Source organism: Equus quagga, chromosome 13, assembly GCF_021613505.1.
Source record: "Equus quagga isolate Etosha38 chromosome 13, UCLA_HA_Equagga_1.0, whole genome shotgun sequence".
Classification (NCBI taxonomy): domain Eukaryota; kingdom Metazoa; phylum Chordata; class Mammalia; order Perissodactyla; family Equidae; genus Equus; species Equus quagga.
The window spans coordinates 68,996,665-69,014,448 of record NC_060279.1 but is presented as its reverse complement, the minus strand read 5'-3'; the positions used below and the strand labels follow the sequence as shown (position 1 = coordinate 69,014,448).

The 17,784-nt window shown below is 38.6% G+C and overlaps 1 protein-coding gene across 1 annotated transcript in view; it reads right to left on the bottom strand.

Annotated features, from left to right (window-relative positions):
- CNTNAP4 (contactin associated protein family member 4) overlaps positions 1-17,784 on the bottom strand; it is a 195,497-nt gene that overhangs the window by 102,129 nt on the left and 75,584 nt on the right. Inside the window, exon 3 of the mRNA XM_046682909.1 lies at positions 8,936-9,083. Within this exon, the coding sequence (XP_046538865.1) occupies positions 8,936-9,083 (148 nt within the window). The remainder of the gene's footprint in view (positions 1-8,935; positions 9,084-17,784) is intronic.

Genomic DNA, 17,784 nt, shown 5'->3' with positions numbered 1-17,784 from the left:
ATAAATACATTTGGTGTATTTATTTTTAAAAAGTGTACTCTTTAAAAATAATGAATTTCTGAAGTGCACAAGAAATATTCAATTATCAATGTCATTGCTGGGTTATGCAGCAAGAACGATTTTGAGCCATCTGCGGGTTCTGTGGCTTTTTCTCTGACTGTCAGCAAATGCCTGAGCTGACTCACCACAGCAACCGTCGGTGACCTGAATCTTCCCCAGTGAGTATCTCCATCTCAAATCTTCTCATTTATAGCAGGAATCAAGGAAAGGAGAGGCTCACAAAGACTGTAGGCCCTACTCTCATATCAATTCTCCCTGTGACCTTGAGACAGAGGTTTAATCTGCTTTATGTGTATGATTCAGAAATACAATCTTCTGTGGAATGAAGGGTCTTCCAATAGAAAATATTCAAATTTCTTTCAGGGAGTTGTGTCAGAAGTGGCATTGCTGAAACGTGCATTCTATGCTCCTTTCTGCACATATTAACGGAGAGCTTTCTGTGCAGACAGTGGAATACACAGCAATGCATAAAAACAGAGCACATCTTTTTTTCAAGGAGCCTTACAGTCTAGTGGGGAAGACACAAAGCCCTGAGATGTGATTATTCATGCTGGGGCTCAGAGCTTTGCTTCTGCATCAGGGCTGGGTCCCGAATGGTTTCTAACATGTGCGGGAGGAGCCGATCCACTCAGCCTCAGAGAAGGATGTCAACTAAATTGCAGAAAGGCTTTATCTCTGTGAGCAGCAAATTGTTTTTCCACCTCTGCATATTTCACATGCAAACACACTCCTCACTGTAAGATCTTCCACTTGACCCAGTTTCCTTCCCTCACCCCTGCATCCTACCCCTACTCCAGAAGTGTGAGGCTCCTCAAATTATGAGAAGTTGCTATTTGAAAAAGCAATGTCCTCCCCACCCCCCAAGTTGATTATTAAAGAAAAACATGTTCAAGAGCATGCTTTCTTAAACTGAGGCTCCATGGTTCCGCCATGTTAGAATCAACTGAGAAGAAACTCTTGGGGTCTCCACAAACACTCAACATCCTGGGTTCTGCCTGATGTCCACCAAATTAGAATCTCTGAGAACAATATCCAGGAATACAGGTTCCTGAGTGATCCTGAGGCAGACGACAGCATGGGGGTTATTTGACAAGAAGAACGAGTACGCTATAGAAACCTACTCTCTGAAAATGAACAACCACATTGCATATTGAATTGTACCATGGAAAATGAATACGTCTTATTTATTTATTCTGTAGGTGGTACTCATAGAAAATTGTGGAGGTGGTAGGGACTTATCCCTGAAAGATGGTTCAGGGAGAAATTAATTCTATGAGTTAAACTATCGCATTACAGATGAGGTCAGTTGACTAAGAAACTTAAGCAGGAAAAATTAGAATAGAAAATGTGTGAACTGGAAAACAAATCCTTGAATGATAAAAAATTGACTTTATTGAAGGTCATGAAAGAATTCTTGAAAAACACATGAGAGTCTTCTATTAATTCTTTGGGAATCACCCCAAAAATATAAATAGAAAAAGAGTGCTACCACTGGAGAAAAGAGCTATGGACCAAACACTTCTTGGCTAAACATGAAGTCAGTCTTAAACACTGATCATACTGTTTCTTTATTTGAAAATTACTACCTAGGAATTACTAAACAGAGGTCCAATTTTGAATTCTAAGAAACATAAATTAGACTGAGTTGCCGTTAAACTATTATACAGTGAAATATTAAAGCACTGGCATGATGTACTGGCACTTGAGATCTGCATTACTGAATTGGGTTTTAAAGAGATGGAGAGGAGAGACCAAGTACTCGAGAAATCAACAGGAAATAGGTTGTACTATTTTTGCATAGTAGCATAAAAGAACACAGAATGATTTAAGGAACTCAAGTTTAAAACAACTAAAATTAATACTATAAAAAGGAAGAAGACACAAGGTCAAGTGCTGTATACGACCACAGAGAAAAGGTGACTTTACTGTCACGGTTTTAAATAGACTGAGCTAAGGTCAGTAACAACACTCCAAGAGGTTATGGGAACAAACATGATCAGTGCCACTTAAATATCAATCTAAATTAACCTTTTAAATAGAGTTGAAATTGGAAAGATCTACTACGTCAAGGATGCTTGAGTGTGTCATTGGAGGATATAAGTTAGATTTCTGCTTCTAATATTTATTTGGAACTTTTGTAATGGTCACAGGAGTCAGTTATATGCTGATTCTCGGGTTCCTTATTAGGAATATGCGGCAAGTCCTACAATAGAAACTGATTTTGCAACAGTGAACACATTCTGTCCTCAGAGATCCTCCAGTCCAGAAAAGAGGGATGTCAGGTAACTCATCCCACGTGTACAGATATATTTAGAAATTGTAAGTGGAGCCTGAAGGAAAAGCACAGGGATATATGAGAGCTTTGAGCAGAGAGATCTCAATTAGCTCGTCAATTAAGAGTGACATCTCTGAGGAAGTGATACTTAAACTGAATAGATGGCCACCTATGAAAATGCCTAGTGTCAGGAAAGAAGAGGAAGTGGGGAAGGGGAGGGGATGGAAGAGGGAGGAGGGTTGGGAGGGTATGAGAGACTGGGGAGGGATGCATGGTGGTGACAGGAAGTAAATGGAAGAGGTCCACAGGGAGTTGAATTACTGACGGGTCATCTTGACCCTGTGAAATCTCCATTCCAGGTTTTGTTGGGACAGGTCTATTTTGGTTTTGTCCTTAGCCCTAGGACTTAAGAATTGCTCCTAGGGTGTGGTCTTTACTCCTAAGGTGATGCCCTTCTGACTTTTCAGATAGAAGCCCAAGGCTTTTTAACAAGTCCCTCTCCGTTGGCAGGGCTTGAACTCCAAAGGTGCTCTTCCCAGCACTGGGCAGATACGGAAGTCTTGAGGACTTTAACCTCCCAGCTCCTGCCTTCACCTGGGCTCCTCAGCGTCTCTTCTAGGAACGTGCAGTTCAGGAATCAGCCAAGGATTTAAGAGGAATTTGTATGCAGGAGTTGAGTCACTCCCTCTCTGACTCCCTCTTTTTCATTATTCCACCCTAAATCTCTAGCCACTCTGGTAACCTTGAACTATGGTTACATAGGAAAAATAAGGTGAATGCTTGATGTTTTCCCTTCATTTCTCAGTTTTCAAAATAATGAGTTGGTACCATAACATTTCTCATCGATGATCAATGAGTTGTGGGGGGTTTTTTTGTATTATCTTGAACCCATTTAACATATTTAATGTTTCAAAACTGCTGTGACTATCCTTATTAACGCTAAAACGTTTCCATCTTTGGTCAGTGAGAGACTCCTCACTGAGTTCTTTTGACATATCCTGCTGGGTTTTCATAGATTCCTTCTTTTCTGGTATTATAATAGCCAAACTTATTTTAACTTTAATATAACTTCACTTGTCATCAAATTAAAATCTTAAGACTATAACCTTTGCAAAAAATTAGAATTTATCCTCTCTGACTTTACGCCAACCAGAATCTATCTTCTTTTTAAACTTTGACATAAAATGGGATTCCTCAGCTAGAGCATTAGCTGATAACCATTCTGAGAGCAGGGGTTGTATTTAATTCACCTCGGTCAAGATCTTGTAGTTAACATGTGGGAGCTGCTTAATAAATAGGTATTGAATTCAATTATAACTATTCTTTATTGTAAATATAACAAATTTGCTGCTTTTCATTTTTTTCCCCTAACCAGACTTGTGGTATGAGAGATTAGTATCCTGAATCGACAGAAGACTATTATCTAGTGTTCTCTCACTGTTTTTTTCATCCAGGTGAACATTTCCATTTCTCATGCTACTCTCTTATATTTCCTATTAACATGTTTTCTACACTGAAATCAACTGATGTCAGTAGTTTCCACTTTCAATATTTTTTACATTACAAAATGTACATTCTTATTTTTTTAAGTTAACATGAGTTTTGTAATTATTGACTTATGTTCGATTTATTAAATTGAACCCATAATTTTCTCTCAAACTGTCTGCATTTAAGCAAATGAACACAATAGTTTGACACTTCCATACATTTCTTCCAATCTTTTCACTCAGCTTTCCCTGTGTCCTCATCTTTCACAGGCTGAATATGCCACCAGGATGATGGGAAAAGCCTTCCTGAGGCTCACCTTTCATTCATTCATCTATCCTACGACTAATAACAAAAAAGGAATATCCAATTACAATACAGATACTGTGTGCATGGTATGATCGGGAGCAGTCTGGCTGTTCCAGGAGCAGGTGGAAACATCCTCTGACCAAAATGTGGGGTGTCACAGAAGTTGTCAGAAACAGTGATTTCTATGCTGAGAAAAGGCGATGAGTGAAATAATTATCTAGGTAGAGGAATGAAGGCTGGCTTTGTAGTGATTGCCCTAGGGATCACGCAAAGATCCTAAGACTAGAAAAATCATGAAATCATGGCATGCCAAAGAAACTGAAATTAGTTTAGTACAGCTGGGTAGTCAGAAGTTCTTATACCTTTAAGGATGAGGAAGGGAAGATCATGGATTGCAAAATGAGGATGTTTACAAAGCACTAGAGAAAAGAAACTTAGAATTTATACTAAGGCCAATTGCCTCAGCAACTTATCCACAATGAAAGAACATTATCTCCTGCGGCTTAATTGCCACTTCCTAAGGACATCTCAGACACATTCACTTTCATCCAGTTATTGCCTTTTCTCTGTCTTTGTTTACCATTGTTTACTTTCCGTTGGAACATTTACTAGAGTGGTATTTCTTTATCATCAAACATTTTCTTTTCTTCTTCTTTCTTCCACAAGTTATTTCCTTACCTACATCTCTTGGCTGGATCTATAAACATGTTCACAGCTGCTACAGCCAAGACATCTGAAATTTATACTTTCCTTTTGAACCCACAAAATTTAGCTCCTACTTCTCTCATTACTCAGGAAACAACTTCAAGTTTACCGACGTAAAAGCAGAACATGCTCTTTGATATGGATTTTCCATTCACTTGATGCTCCTTCATAACAAGTTCCTGCTCTAAGTCATTGGGACAGAGGGTAATAAAATTATTTGTGGTTCTCACAATAACCTCTTTCCCTGAAATAGTTACAGGACCAACTCGCATCTATAACTTTAGCCAACACGTGTATTAGGCACAAGGGGGGCCTCGCATAAAAATGCACACTATTTGAAAAACAGTATAAACAACCTGCTTTAATTATGATAGAAACACATTTCTACTCTTCAAAGACATAAGTAGTTGTTCAAACATAGCACTTTATACTTTTATTATTAACAGTAACTCAATCAGTGGAAATGTTATGATTTAATAATAATGATGATATCTATATACGTTTCAATTATATATCTTCAACCCAGAGGGTTTGGAGTTCCAACCTTCCATATTTCACACTTGAATTCAATGAGTCAGCAAAGGAATTAATTCTCTCTCCTGTTCCCTTCCAGAACTCACTTATTCTCCAGTGCCCTCTTCCAGTAAGTGGCACCACCTTCAAGAAAGTTATTCAAATCTGATAAGGCAGTGTCCCCTCACAGGCAATCACTAAGCTGTCTTGATTCAAGATCCTCAGTGTATTCTGAATCTGATTCAGATCAAGAGAACCCTCTCTCCTGACTGTTGGTTCTCTAGTTGGAGGCTCCACTGGCACTAGCACAACAAGCTCAGAAGCCTCCTAATTAAGCTCTGCCTCCAGATTTAACCCTCCACCCTGTAGCCCTCATTTCAGTCTGAATGAGCATTCTCAAATGCAATTGATCCTCCAAGCAACCCTTGGTCCTGTGTTTGGCTGGGATCTCCTCCTATTTGGACTACCTCCCAGCCTCCCATGTGGAAACATCTGCATCTTACTTTTATTGCCATAAACTTTCTTATACTAATCTCAATTTACCAATCACTTTACTCCTCACAGCTTCACTCACGCTACAACATTTTGCATTGAGTCTGTGCAATTTTACGACATTGCACATGCCCATCTTTACCAAGGAAATATACATTACTTTAGAATTTCTGCCTACACCCAATACCTAGTAGAGTTCTCCTTTAGCAAGTGTCAATAAATACTTAAACGATGACTACATGTATGATTCATACACGTATTAATCTGGATTTTAAAATCCCAGATCTAATACAGGCTGTGTAATCCTGGACAAAATTCTTAATTTCTCTAAGGTTCGCTTTTCCCCATGACAGAAGACTTGAAACTCCCAAGTGTACACCACTCTTGAGTGAGTGGCTCAGGCAAGGCCCACCCAAGAGTCACATTAACTCAGTACAGACGGTGTAGACATACAGGCTGGCTGGTTGCATACAAACCTCCCGGCCTAGTGTAATTGAAGAATTAAAGTCAATTTGATTAAATACATTCCCATAAATCACTCACATCCAAGCCATTTCGGGGTTATTTTAGGTAATCTATGAGAGTATTTTTCCATTAAGTTTATTATTTTTTTCTCTTTTATCCAAAATTCTACAATGGCAATTTTACACTGAATCCTGTCATATGGTTTTACCATATGTGTTTATGTTTGAGTTTAAATCATGTTGGCTTCCAGCACTGCTATTTCAACTGTGCATCTGAAAAAAGGAGGCTGACTAAACACATGGACAGTGTGCTTACTCCAAGAGATAGCAAATGAAGTCACAGCGAAAAGAATGCTCCATAGGGTGCCAGATCAACGTTAAGCGGGGGAGGGGATCTGAATTATCATCTGGCACACGGCAGCAGAGAACTCAAAGGAACCAGTAGCTCAGCAGTCACTTGCGAAGGGACCTTATGAGTGGTGCTTGAGTTTCCATAAAACAGCATCCATAGTCTTGTTAAACCAATCTAGAATTTACATACTAGATTGAATGGGTATTCAGTATGTGCTACTGGGAAAATTGCTTAATATTTCTAAGACTCTATTAGACGGGTGATTTTTAGGATCAAATTAGAATGTCTATAAAAACTGAATCTGACACAGAATAAATTCTCAGTAACTGTTAGCTATTATTATACTGTGATTAATAAATATTTTGCAAGGTGGATGCTCTGAATAAGCAGAGAATATAATCATAAACAAGAACCATTTTGAAGTTTGTTTTGCTAATTGTGCATCATGTGGCATGGACTTTGCTAAACGCTATGACCCAAAGACAAATAAGACGGACTGTTAGGTTCTACCTTCCAGAATCTCAGTTTGGGGTGGGATTTTTTTTTTTAAGGATGGGTGTTATTCAAGCGTGATAGTTGTGAATGCAGGAGCTACCACAGAACAAGAGCAGCTACACTGGATTCCTGAAGCCAAGAAGCCAGCAGTAAGTTGGGCAGATGGTGAGCAGTAAGCCGCCCATGGCTCATCTCTGTGATTCAACAACTGGAGGGAAACGACCATGAGCTTGAGTTCTGGAGTCTGGCTGACTGGGCTGCAAACCTGGCTCTGTCACTTCCTATTTGTGTGGCTTGAGCAAGTCAACCTCTCTAAGTTTTGGCTTACTTATTTGCAAAGTGGGGAAATGGAGTAGTTATCGAATAACACTTATCTGGACTTTTTTTTCAATTATACATTAACTGCTTAATATGGTACCACACATATAATAAAGTCTCAAGAAAAAACTTTCCTATTTCTAGAATTATAAAATTAACACTATTACTATTAGTGCTATCGCTATTAGTACTACTATTGATATTAATACTACTATCCTTCTATAGGTCCTGGTGGGAACAGAAGGTTTGGCAATCACGTTTGATGGTGGAGGTGGGCACTGGGAACATCACTAAGCATGCAAAGAGACTCATGCATCTTTATAACACGGCTTCTCTGACACAGTGTAGACAACTTCAGCAAGTTGCTTGCCCTCTTTATGCCATCCCTTCCTCTTATGTAAATAAAGTGAACCAGAACCTAATTTTACTTATATCACAAAGTGAGTTACATGGCATATTATTTTTAGGCTAGAGAGAAAAGCATTCTTTGGTCTCCTAACACATGATTAATTATACTAAATCAAAAACTCTCTCATTAAATTCAGGGAATTCAAATTAAACATCATCAAATATGTGTGAAAAAAGCTTCAGTGGCTGAAAAATAAAAGTTTACTAGAGGAATAATGATGTAGTGGACAGTCCTGGGTTCTTTTCCAGATTCTTCCGAGTACTAGTTGTGAGATGTTGGGCAAATTACTGAACTCTCCAAACCTCAGACTGCTCATCTGATAACTGTAGATCATATTAACTAGCTCATTGTTCTATAATGAAAGAGCATGTAACAGGATGGTGTGGCTTGAGGTGGGCCATCAATAACTCTTAGGTCCCTGCCCCACAAAAAGATATAATAAAATGCTTCATTAAGAGGAGACTAAGTGAAATCTGTGGTTTCTATCTTTTCTATGTGAAAGTATTTCAAACATATTTTATTTCTGGCAGAGGTCTTTACCTTTTCTATTAATTTATGCGGAGGGCACAGCACGTCTCTAAGTGAGTTACATGGCATATTATTTTTAGGCTAGAGAGAAAAACATTCTTTGGTCTCCTAACATATGATTAATTATACTAAATCAAAAACTCTCTCTTATTAAATTCAGAGAATCCAAATGAAACATCATCAAATATAGTCCATGGGGGAAAAGCCCTAATATTTGAAAGTTAGGATCTAGTCGATAATATTAGGTTTGGATAAATGCATTCACATATCTCTACAGACGTATTTCTGTATCTTTCTCTATATTGACCTATCTATCTATAGAATGCTTCCATTTCTGATTCAAAATACAAAAGCTGAACACTAAAGTCAATATTGGCATGTACGGGCACAAAAAAAACAGCTTTCCAGAAAAATCATTCCTGTTTTTATATCTCTTTACATAGCTATAAAGTCTATTTCAGGGTGCAGTTTGGCTTTTAAAACATCTCTTTTGATATCCATTTCAGTGTGTTCGGTAAACACACACTTACGATATGCGCATCCAAACGCCTCAATCCGCATTCCGATTCTGCCCTTGGGGTTCCACTCTAAAGGGAGGAAGCGCAGAAACCTGGCTTTGATGGAAGGCTGGAGTCTATAGTACACAACGCTGTCTGCATTTGCATTTCCTGAAAAACCCTAGAAGAAAAGGGAAAGAATTCAATGTATCTGGAGAATGTCTATTTCACTTTGTCAGCAATAACACTGATGAGCCATGTCTGATTTGCTTTTTTACTATAAAACGGCTACCTTCTTTAAGAAAATCATATTAACAGTTAACATCGTAATGTCGCTCCATCCAGGGAAGTTACTATTGCCCAAACTTTTCTTTATATTGAGTAGTTTAAATTCCACCATCCCCATTAAGCCAGGTTTCAACTATGATAGCTTCGATAAAGATTGTTTCTATCAAATGTAGAGTAAACTTAAAAGTTGTCAACTTGTGAACATCGCAAAACATTGATAAAATCTTCTTCCAGTATTTAAACACTAGGATCTGATTCAGCAAAGAAGTTGCTCACATCACTGATGAATGAGAAAATTTACGACCTGTTTCTGTTGTTTCATTTCCTCATCTTACTCATTAACATAAACAAAAGGATCCCCCAACATTCAAGTCAGGACCACACTCTGATGACAGGTTGTTAAACCTCATGGCACTGCTGGATGTGCCCATTAAAAATGGTTAAGGGAAATTGGAAGCAATAATAATTTGGAAAGATCTGTAATTAGACTCATAGACTCTAAAATTTAAAAGCTAGAAAGACCATGGGAATGATGCTAAGCTAGCACAGTCAAATTGCAGAGAGGAAATTAAAGGTCAGAAAGGTGAAAAAAAGAAAAGTATCTGGTGTTTGTAAAACGATCATATGGTAAGACCAGGAGCTATATTCCTTCCACAATATCAAGATGCCTCTACCTAACACACAACTCACTTGCAAACCTGCAAACCTCACATCCTATGGCACCTAGCAGCTAAATAGCTTTTATTTCCTCTTACGTGACATACTGTGAGGCTTCATGTATGAAAAAATTAGCATGAAGCAGAAGTTGTTCTCAATAATTTATATTTAATTTTTATTTCTTCTTTTTCTCCTCCGTCCCTCCCTCCTCCTCCCTTTTCCCCTTCTTCTCTCTTCCTCCTCTTTTCCCTCCTTCTCCTCCTCCTCCTTCTTTTTTTAACTGTAACAATGCAGAAAAAAAATAAAGGATAATGCCACTACCATGAGCGGATCAACGGATGAGGTCAACCTCGTGTCGATTATCCAAGGCGAAGGCAAACGCATTAGGAATACCAATCCCCAGGGAGTCTGTCATTTGCCTTCTTTTCTTCCTACTTCACAAATATCCCTCTCTTGGTAGTTACCAAAATATTTTCTAATACATTAAAAAAAAAAGAGTTGGGTGATTCATAGTCAAGTTAATTTGATTTGATTCCCCTTATTAATCAATTCTCTACCTCCTGCCCCCTCCCCACCAGTACCCCATACACCCATTTTCAGGCTCACACACCACAGGTAGTTCTATCATGGCACCTCCAAATTATAACCAAAATCTGGGCATCTCTCTTCATCTCATCTATGACCACCCAGTTCAGCAAAGCTGTACCTCACCAGAACTACCTCAATGGCCTCTTCCTCATCTTTTTAATGCGTCTGTTCTCTGTCACCTTTCCCATCTACATCCCTGATCTCTTCCCCTCTGAGCCGTCAGTAGAACTTTTAAAGGTGAATTTAATCATGTCACGCCGACTGCTTCCTTTACCATTTAGAACAAAATCCACCCTCCTTATCAGACATACATCAGTCTTTGGCACATCCTCCATGATGTTTTAACCATACTGGGTGTCCTTGAACAAGCCCAGCTCAGTCCTGCTTCCGGCCTTTGCACCAGCTGTTCATTCTACTCTGAAAGTTCTTCCCTCAAGATCTTTGCACAACCAGCTCCTCTTGTCATTTCAGGCCTTGGCCAAAATATTACCACCTAAGACAGGCTCTTTCTGATCACAGCTTCTAAAGTAGCGTACCTGGCACTCCTGCCTCTTGTCTTCCTGTTTAGTTTTCTTCATATTACTCATTATTTTGGGTGTCTCCTTTTGTTTGATGATTATTTATTTATCTCATCCCTCTAGAAGACAAGCTCCATTAAAGCAGGACCTTTACTACCTTCCATCACAGTACCTAGAACACGGCTTGGCTCAAATTAATTCTCAATAAAGTATTTGTTGGATGCGTCTGTTTGGGACAGACTGGACTTACAAACAAAACAAAACAAAATTCAACAGGTTTCTTGATTACAGGATCTCTCAGAGCATGTCAAATGTGCATGTGCAAGTGTGCCTGGATCTCCCATGACAAGGACAGTTATCCAGCATGTTTCAAACATATTAGGCCCATACTCCTGGCTAATGTTTCCTAGGACATAATTAGGAGAACACTGTTTAATTCCACAGATATTTGGACTCTGATAACCAGACCCTTCTAGAAAGTTCCATTCTATTCCACTAGTCAAAATTCCATATCCTGGATGTGGTATGTATGTATGTATGTATGTATGTATGTATGTATGTATGTGTGTGTGTGTGTGTATTTACAGGCTCTCCAAATCAAGGTAACGCACATCCAGGGATGAGAACCTGGTCTATAAACATTCAATCCTCATCACATCTTCTTATACTTCTATTTTCCTGGGTGTCACTGGTGGGCTAATACAAGCCCTAATTACGATTTCTTGTGGAGAACAGCTGGAAGATGAATTACATAACCTTCCAAAATATCTTCCATTTTTTCAAAATTAATGTTAAGTTCATGGATTTAGATAGATGCCACTATGATGGTCTCAGCATTATATGAGATTAGGAGAAAAGATGCACAGTGACAGTGGCAACAGACAGGTAAGTGGCATGGGGACACATACAAGTGGCAATCTTTCACATTTTACCTGATCAACTTATCAGTTATTTGAATTTTGAGAACATGAAGAAATATAAGGTACTTAGTTTGAGTAAGTAATAAAAATATCTTGGCACAGTCAAAATTTTAAGCTTTTATTTCTTACAAAGGATGAGGGAAATTGTGAGCTGGGGGATATGGGACTTTCATTCAATATATTTCAGTCATACCTGAATTTTTTTAATGAGCACGTATTAATTTTATAATAATTAGTAAAATAAAGTAAGACATAGAAATAGGAAGTGTAGACAGTGACAGAGCAGGCAGAAACATCATTTAGCAGCACCCTGGGCACCTTAATACTTTCTAATATCAATGTCATTGGGAAAATATACACCATTACTATTTTTTTATTTTATTTGAGGAAGATTAGCCCTGAGCTAACATCTGTCGCCAATTCTCCTCTTTTTGCTGAGGAAGACTGGCCCTGAGCTAATATCTGTGCCCATCTTCCTCTACTTTATATGTGGGACGCCTACCACAGCATGGCTTGCCAAGCGGTGCCATGTCTGCACCCGGGATCCGAACCAGCGAACCCTGGGCCGTCAAAGCAGAATGTGCACACTTAACCACTATGCCACTGGGCCGGCCCCAGCACCATTACTAGTCAGTAAATATATGTGACTGAACAACAATATTTGTATTGTTCTGCTCCACTAGTTGAAATATTTTTAATACATACGATAAAAAAGGTTCTGCTTTGGAATTCTATATTTAATGGGAGTTTTTTTCAGAATGTTTGTGAATGAGCCATGGGATTGATGTTACATTACCTTATAAATGAAAAATCCAGTGCATATTATCAGGCTTCAAACGTATTTCCTTTGCCTAGGAAACCTTCCTCAATTTCCCATGAAGACTTTTTTCGTACCATCACAATTCATAAAGAAATGCATAGATTTAAATATCTCTTTCTCTTTTCTAAAAAAATAATTTTATGCCATAAATGTTTATTTACGTCTTCCCTGATATGATAGATTCTGAACTTTAGTGTATGTCAGAATTACTGTAGGTGCTGTTTGCAAATGCAGATTTCTAGATCCAGCACCTCACGCGCTACATCTGTGGCAATGCAAGCCAAGCTGATTTGTGCTTTTGCTCTTCAGCTTGTTCTTTGAACATTCTTCTGGTTTGTGGATATCATGTGCTCTCTTTCCCTCCCTATATTATCTCAAAACTTTTCACAGAGGGAGAATATTTCAGAAGAAGGCTTCACTAGGGCTAACTTGCAAAGAGAGAAATAAGCAGCATATGTGTTCTGTGCTGTCAATCTAAATGTCTTGATCGTGAAAGTTTGTGCCTCAGCGTCAGACACAGCAGAAATGTATTATATGCCTTTCATATTTGCATCAACCCTGTGAATTAGTCATTTATGTTCCCACTTTAAAACTGAGAATAATGAAAATTACAAAGGTTATATGCCTAAAGCCACACAGTCAGAAATAGGTAAAGTAAGAATTTAATTCCAGGCTTTTCTGACTGCAAAGCCCATAATTTAGCTAAGCCATCAAAAGGCCTCATACTAACAAAACATGAAAGTAAACAACTCACCCTAGAGGAAAGTTGATATTTTATCTGAGGCTTTTTTTCCTTTTTCTTATAATTTATATTTAAAAATCTTTGACACATTTGAGAGGAATGCAACTTAGATTATTGCTGAACTGGGACACAGCTCTACCAGCTGACTTTTATAGACAAAAGGATTGTTCTATTAAACTTTACATTTTGTCAAAACTACTGGAGTAGAAGAAAAATAAAAGACAAATATTCTATAATCAATAAGACTCTTGCATATAAACGGTCACGTCCTAGTAGATATAGAATGTAAAGGAATATGCCATTATATCATCAAATATATGAAATATCTACAAGTAAAATTAAGGTGATGTGTCTTATGAGATAAAAATCAAAAAGCCTTAATTGCATTTTTCTTTTCTTTGAGACTTGATGATTTTCAAACTCAATGAGGTGGTTTAGAAATGTATTCTAACCAAGATAATTTATGGAATTAATGAATTAAAGTTTTTCACAGGATTGTAAGTATTTCCATAATGATTCTAAAGTTTATGAAGAGGTGTAACAGCATTAATTTCTTTTTCAAATATTAATTCAGCAATTCATCTATAAAAACCAAGATGTATAAAGAGAGATGCCCATATGGCAGTTCATAAGGGGCTCCAAAACATTACCGTAATAAATCAGAAATACGGGACCCGTTACATGTGGTTATATAGCAGAGTCTGTAACTCTGTATAAATTTGTCCAGCTCCCACCAAAATAAACAGCAACGGTAGTAGAAACTCAACACAGCAAACAGGCAAACACAAAAATCCCTGACCTGTTTTATTATGAGAATTCATGTAACTTACATGTGATCTATTTCCAAGTACAACTCACTTGACATAGTCAGCTGACATGCAGACACTAAATATATCAGAGCGACATGCTGTCTAATAGAAATCAGCTCTTTATTTTATGCTGTTAGTTATAAATCTTTACCAAATATGCCTCCCCAGAGATTATCTGTTCTAAAAAAGTGCAAAAGAAAAGCAAAGAAAAATAAGAACTAAGTGGGAACTTTGCTAACATAAACTCCAATAAAAATAACTTTAAAACATGTTGAGCAAGATGTTGTAAATATATCTACAAAAGTTGATTCTATCTTTTTGTGTGTGTGTGGCCATAATAGCTAATAACATAGTGACATTTCAGTTGTACATTATTATTTGTCATACACCATATAAGTATGCCCTTTCACCCCTTGTGCCCACCCTCCACCCAGCTTCCCCCGGTAACCGCTAATTTGTTCTCTTTGTCCGCAAGTTCATTTATATTCCACATATGAGTGAAATCATATGGTGTTTGTCTTTCTCTGTCTGGCTTATTTCGCTTAACATGATGCCCTCGAGGTTCACCCATGTGGTTGATTCTCTCTTAAGTGTGGATCTAATTCATTTATTGTAATAGAGAAAGAGCAATGAGAGTACAGAAATGAAAATTAGAAAGTCAAGTTTTGTTCTGTGTATATAATAAATCTCAATTTTCAAAATAAGAGTATAGAATTTTATTAATATAAAATCAATTTCTACCACTCCTCTCAGAAAATATTCAATATCTTTAAAAAATTTACTTGAAGGGATATCAAATTATTAACAATAGTTCAGTGAGGTTCCATGTGTCAGGCATTACATTAGAATCTGTGGGGACACAAAGTTGTAAATATACTATTTAGGCCCTTTTAGCATAGAAGGATTTGAATTCTCAAGACAGAAAGGTCAAATGGAAAGTAAAAGCACGTAAAAGCTACAACCTTCACTGTAGACCATAACTATTGTTGAAACACAGCAATAAATCGTTTTATGGAAGATACATGGACAGGTCATTAAGCTTAAATTTATATTGGGGTAATATATGTACAATTTTGTGGAAGACTAAAATTTTATTGACGTGAACAATAACTTTAAACTAAAAAATAAGCATAATATGGTAGTGGTAGACCAGGAAGTTCTGAACAACTCTCCTGCTAAAAAAAAAAAAAGCTATATAAAGTGAAAAACAGGGAATGAAGCAATAAAAGACAATAAAATATGAAATGACCAAGATCTGGGAGGAGAAACCCAAAGAGGTTAGCCCTACCTTTGAGGCCCTTTTCTCTTGACAGGTGACTAAAGGGCTCCTGAAGAGGAGAAAGTGAGACACTGAGAACCTGGGCAGATCTTCTAACAACTTCACAGAGTTAGAGACAAAATTTTAGTTCTAGATCCCTTGAGGATAGGAATATCCTATAAGTTTCCACAGGTTTTGTGTCAGAACTTTGAGGATCTACAACTTAGGATAAAGAGTAAGTCAGAGAGAGACAACTCCTCACAGAGATTCAAATTCACCTTCCCATCTTTCCAGTCTGTGAAATTATATTAAGATGGTCAGAGACATCTAATGCTCCCTGCTCCCTGCAGAAGCAAATAGTAAGATATCCTTCTAGGTCACAAAGAATTTGTTCAATTTTTCATATACAATGTCCAACGCACAATAGAAAGCAATAACACAGCAGCGAAAATTTCTCAAAGGGAAATTTATTGTCTTGGATACACACACATATTAGTAAATAGGAAAGGCATCAGCGCTATATTTAAAGAGCTTGGAAATTATCACACTACTTTATACAACAAGAAAACTGGACAAACTGAAAATCAATGACTTCCTTTAGACCCATCAGAAAACTGAGGTTACATGGTGCTATGGACTGAACTGTGTCCCTCCAAAATTCCTATGTTGAAGCCCTAACCCTTAGGTCACAGTATTTGGAGATGGAGCCTCTGGGAGATCAATGGTTGAGATGAAGTCATCAGGGCAGGGCCCCCATGATGGGATTAATGTCATTACAAGAAGAGGAAGAGAGACGAGAGCTCCCTCTCACTCCACCAGGTGAGGACACAGCAAGAAGGCTAATGTCTACAAGCCAGGAAGTGGTTGTATCAGCTGGTAGCTTGAATTAGCTGGCACCTCATCCTGGACTTCCCAAATTCCAGAACCAAAAGAAATGAATGTCTGTTGCTTAAGTCACCCAGTCTATGGTATTTTGTTAGAGCAGCCTGAGATGACTAAAACACATGGCAAACCACCACTCTGAAATTGGAGAGACAAGACTATGCAAAGAGCCAGAACTGAGATCTGTCTCCCTAGATCAGAAGCCACCGGTGCCACAAACTGATAGGGATGCTTATACAGTAATACTGATCAATTGATGGAGGCTGAGTGTAGACCAGCATGAGCATGAGAAACGCCTGAGGACCACAGTCTTAGAGGGCCCCCACATTTCTGGAGGCTCTACATCCAGGAACCCTTCCATGCTCTCTGTGAAGATCAGAAAGATTCACTCTTAGCTCTGGCAGGGAGAGGAGAAGGTAATTATTGTGAATTACTCTCAGAATGTTCTTCATAACAAAGGCCTACTGTCCAGGTGGAAAGACTTTGCCAGAGCCTTATCCAAATTAGGGAAGGACATTCCTCCCACTCCAGTTTCCCTAGTCTTCCTGTCCCACCTTAGGGAGAAAATAGTCAACAGGAGTCAGAGCTTCAAGGATATAAATTGGAAACTCAGTGGCCAGGAAAAGAAGTAAGAAACAGGGGAGGAACAAACGACACCACTGGAGAAGCACTTGTGCAGGTCACAGTTCCAGGACACAAGCCCACTAGAAACACTAACATTTAATTGGAATATTATAGAATGCTCTCATTCCCTCACATCATACTATCACACCAACAGGACTCTTGTATAATAATACTGGATAACAACTGAGAGAACTGCAAAATGCAGACCATCTCTGAAGAGAGTCCCAAAGTCAAGAGGAATGGCAAAAATAAGGGTACTAGAGGCCGATCTGGTGGCGCAGTGGTTAAATGCGCCCGTTTCACTTCCGTGGCCCAGGGTTCGCCAGTTCGGATCCCAGGTGCAGACATGGCACCACTTGGCAAGCCATGCTGTGGTAGGTATCCCACATATAAAGTAGAGGAAGATGGGCACAGACGTTAGCTCAGGGCCACTCTTCCTCAGCAAAAAAGAGGAGGATTAGCAGCAGATGTTAGCTCAGCGCTAATCTTCCTCAAAAAAAACAAGGGTACGGGGCTGGCCCCGTGGCCGAGTGGTTAAGCTCGCGCCCTCTGCTGCAGGCGGCCCAGTGTTTCGTTAGTTCGAATCCTGGGCGCGGACATGGCACTGCTCATCAGACCACGCTGAGGCAGCGTCCCACATGCCACAACTAGAAGAACCCACAACGAAGAATACACAACTATGTACCGGGGGGCTTTGGGGAGAAAAAGGAAAAAATAAAATCTTAAAAAAAACAAGGGTACTAGACGAACTTGAAGCCTTTGACACCTATAGCACC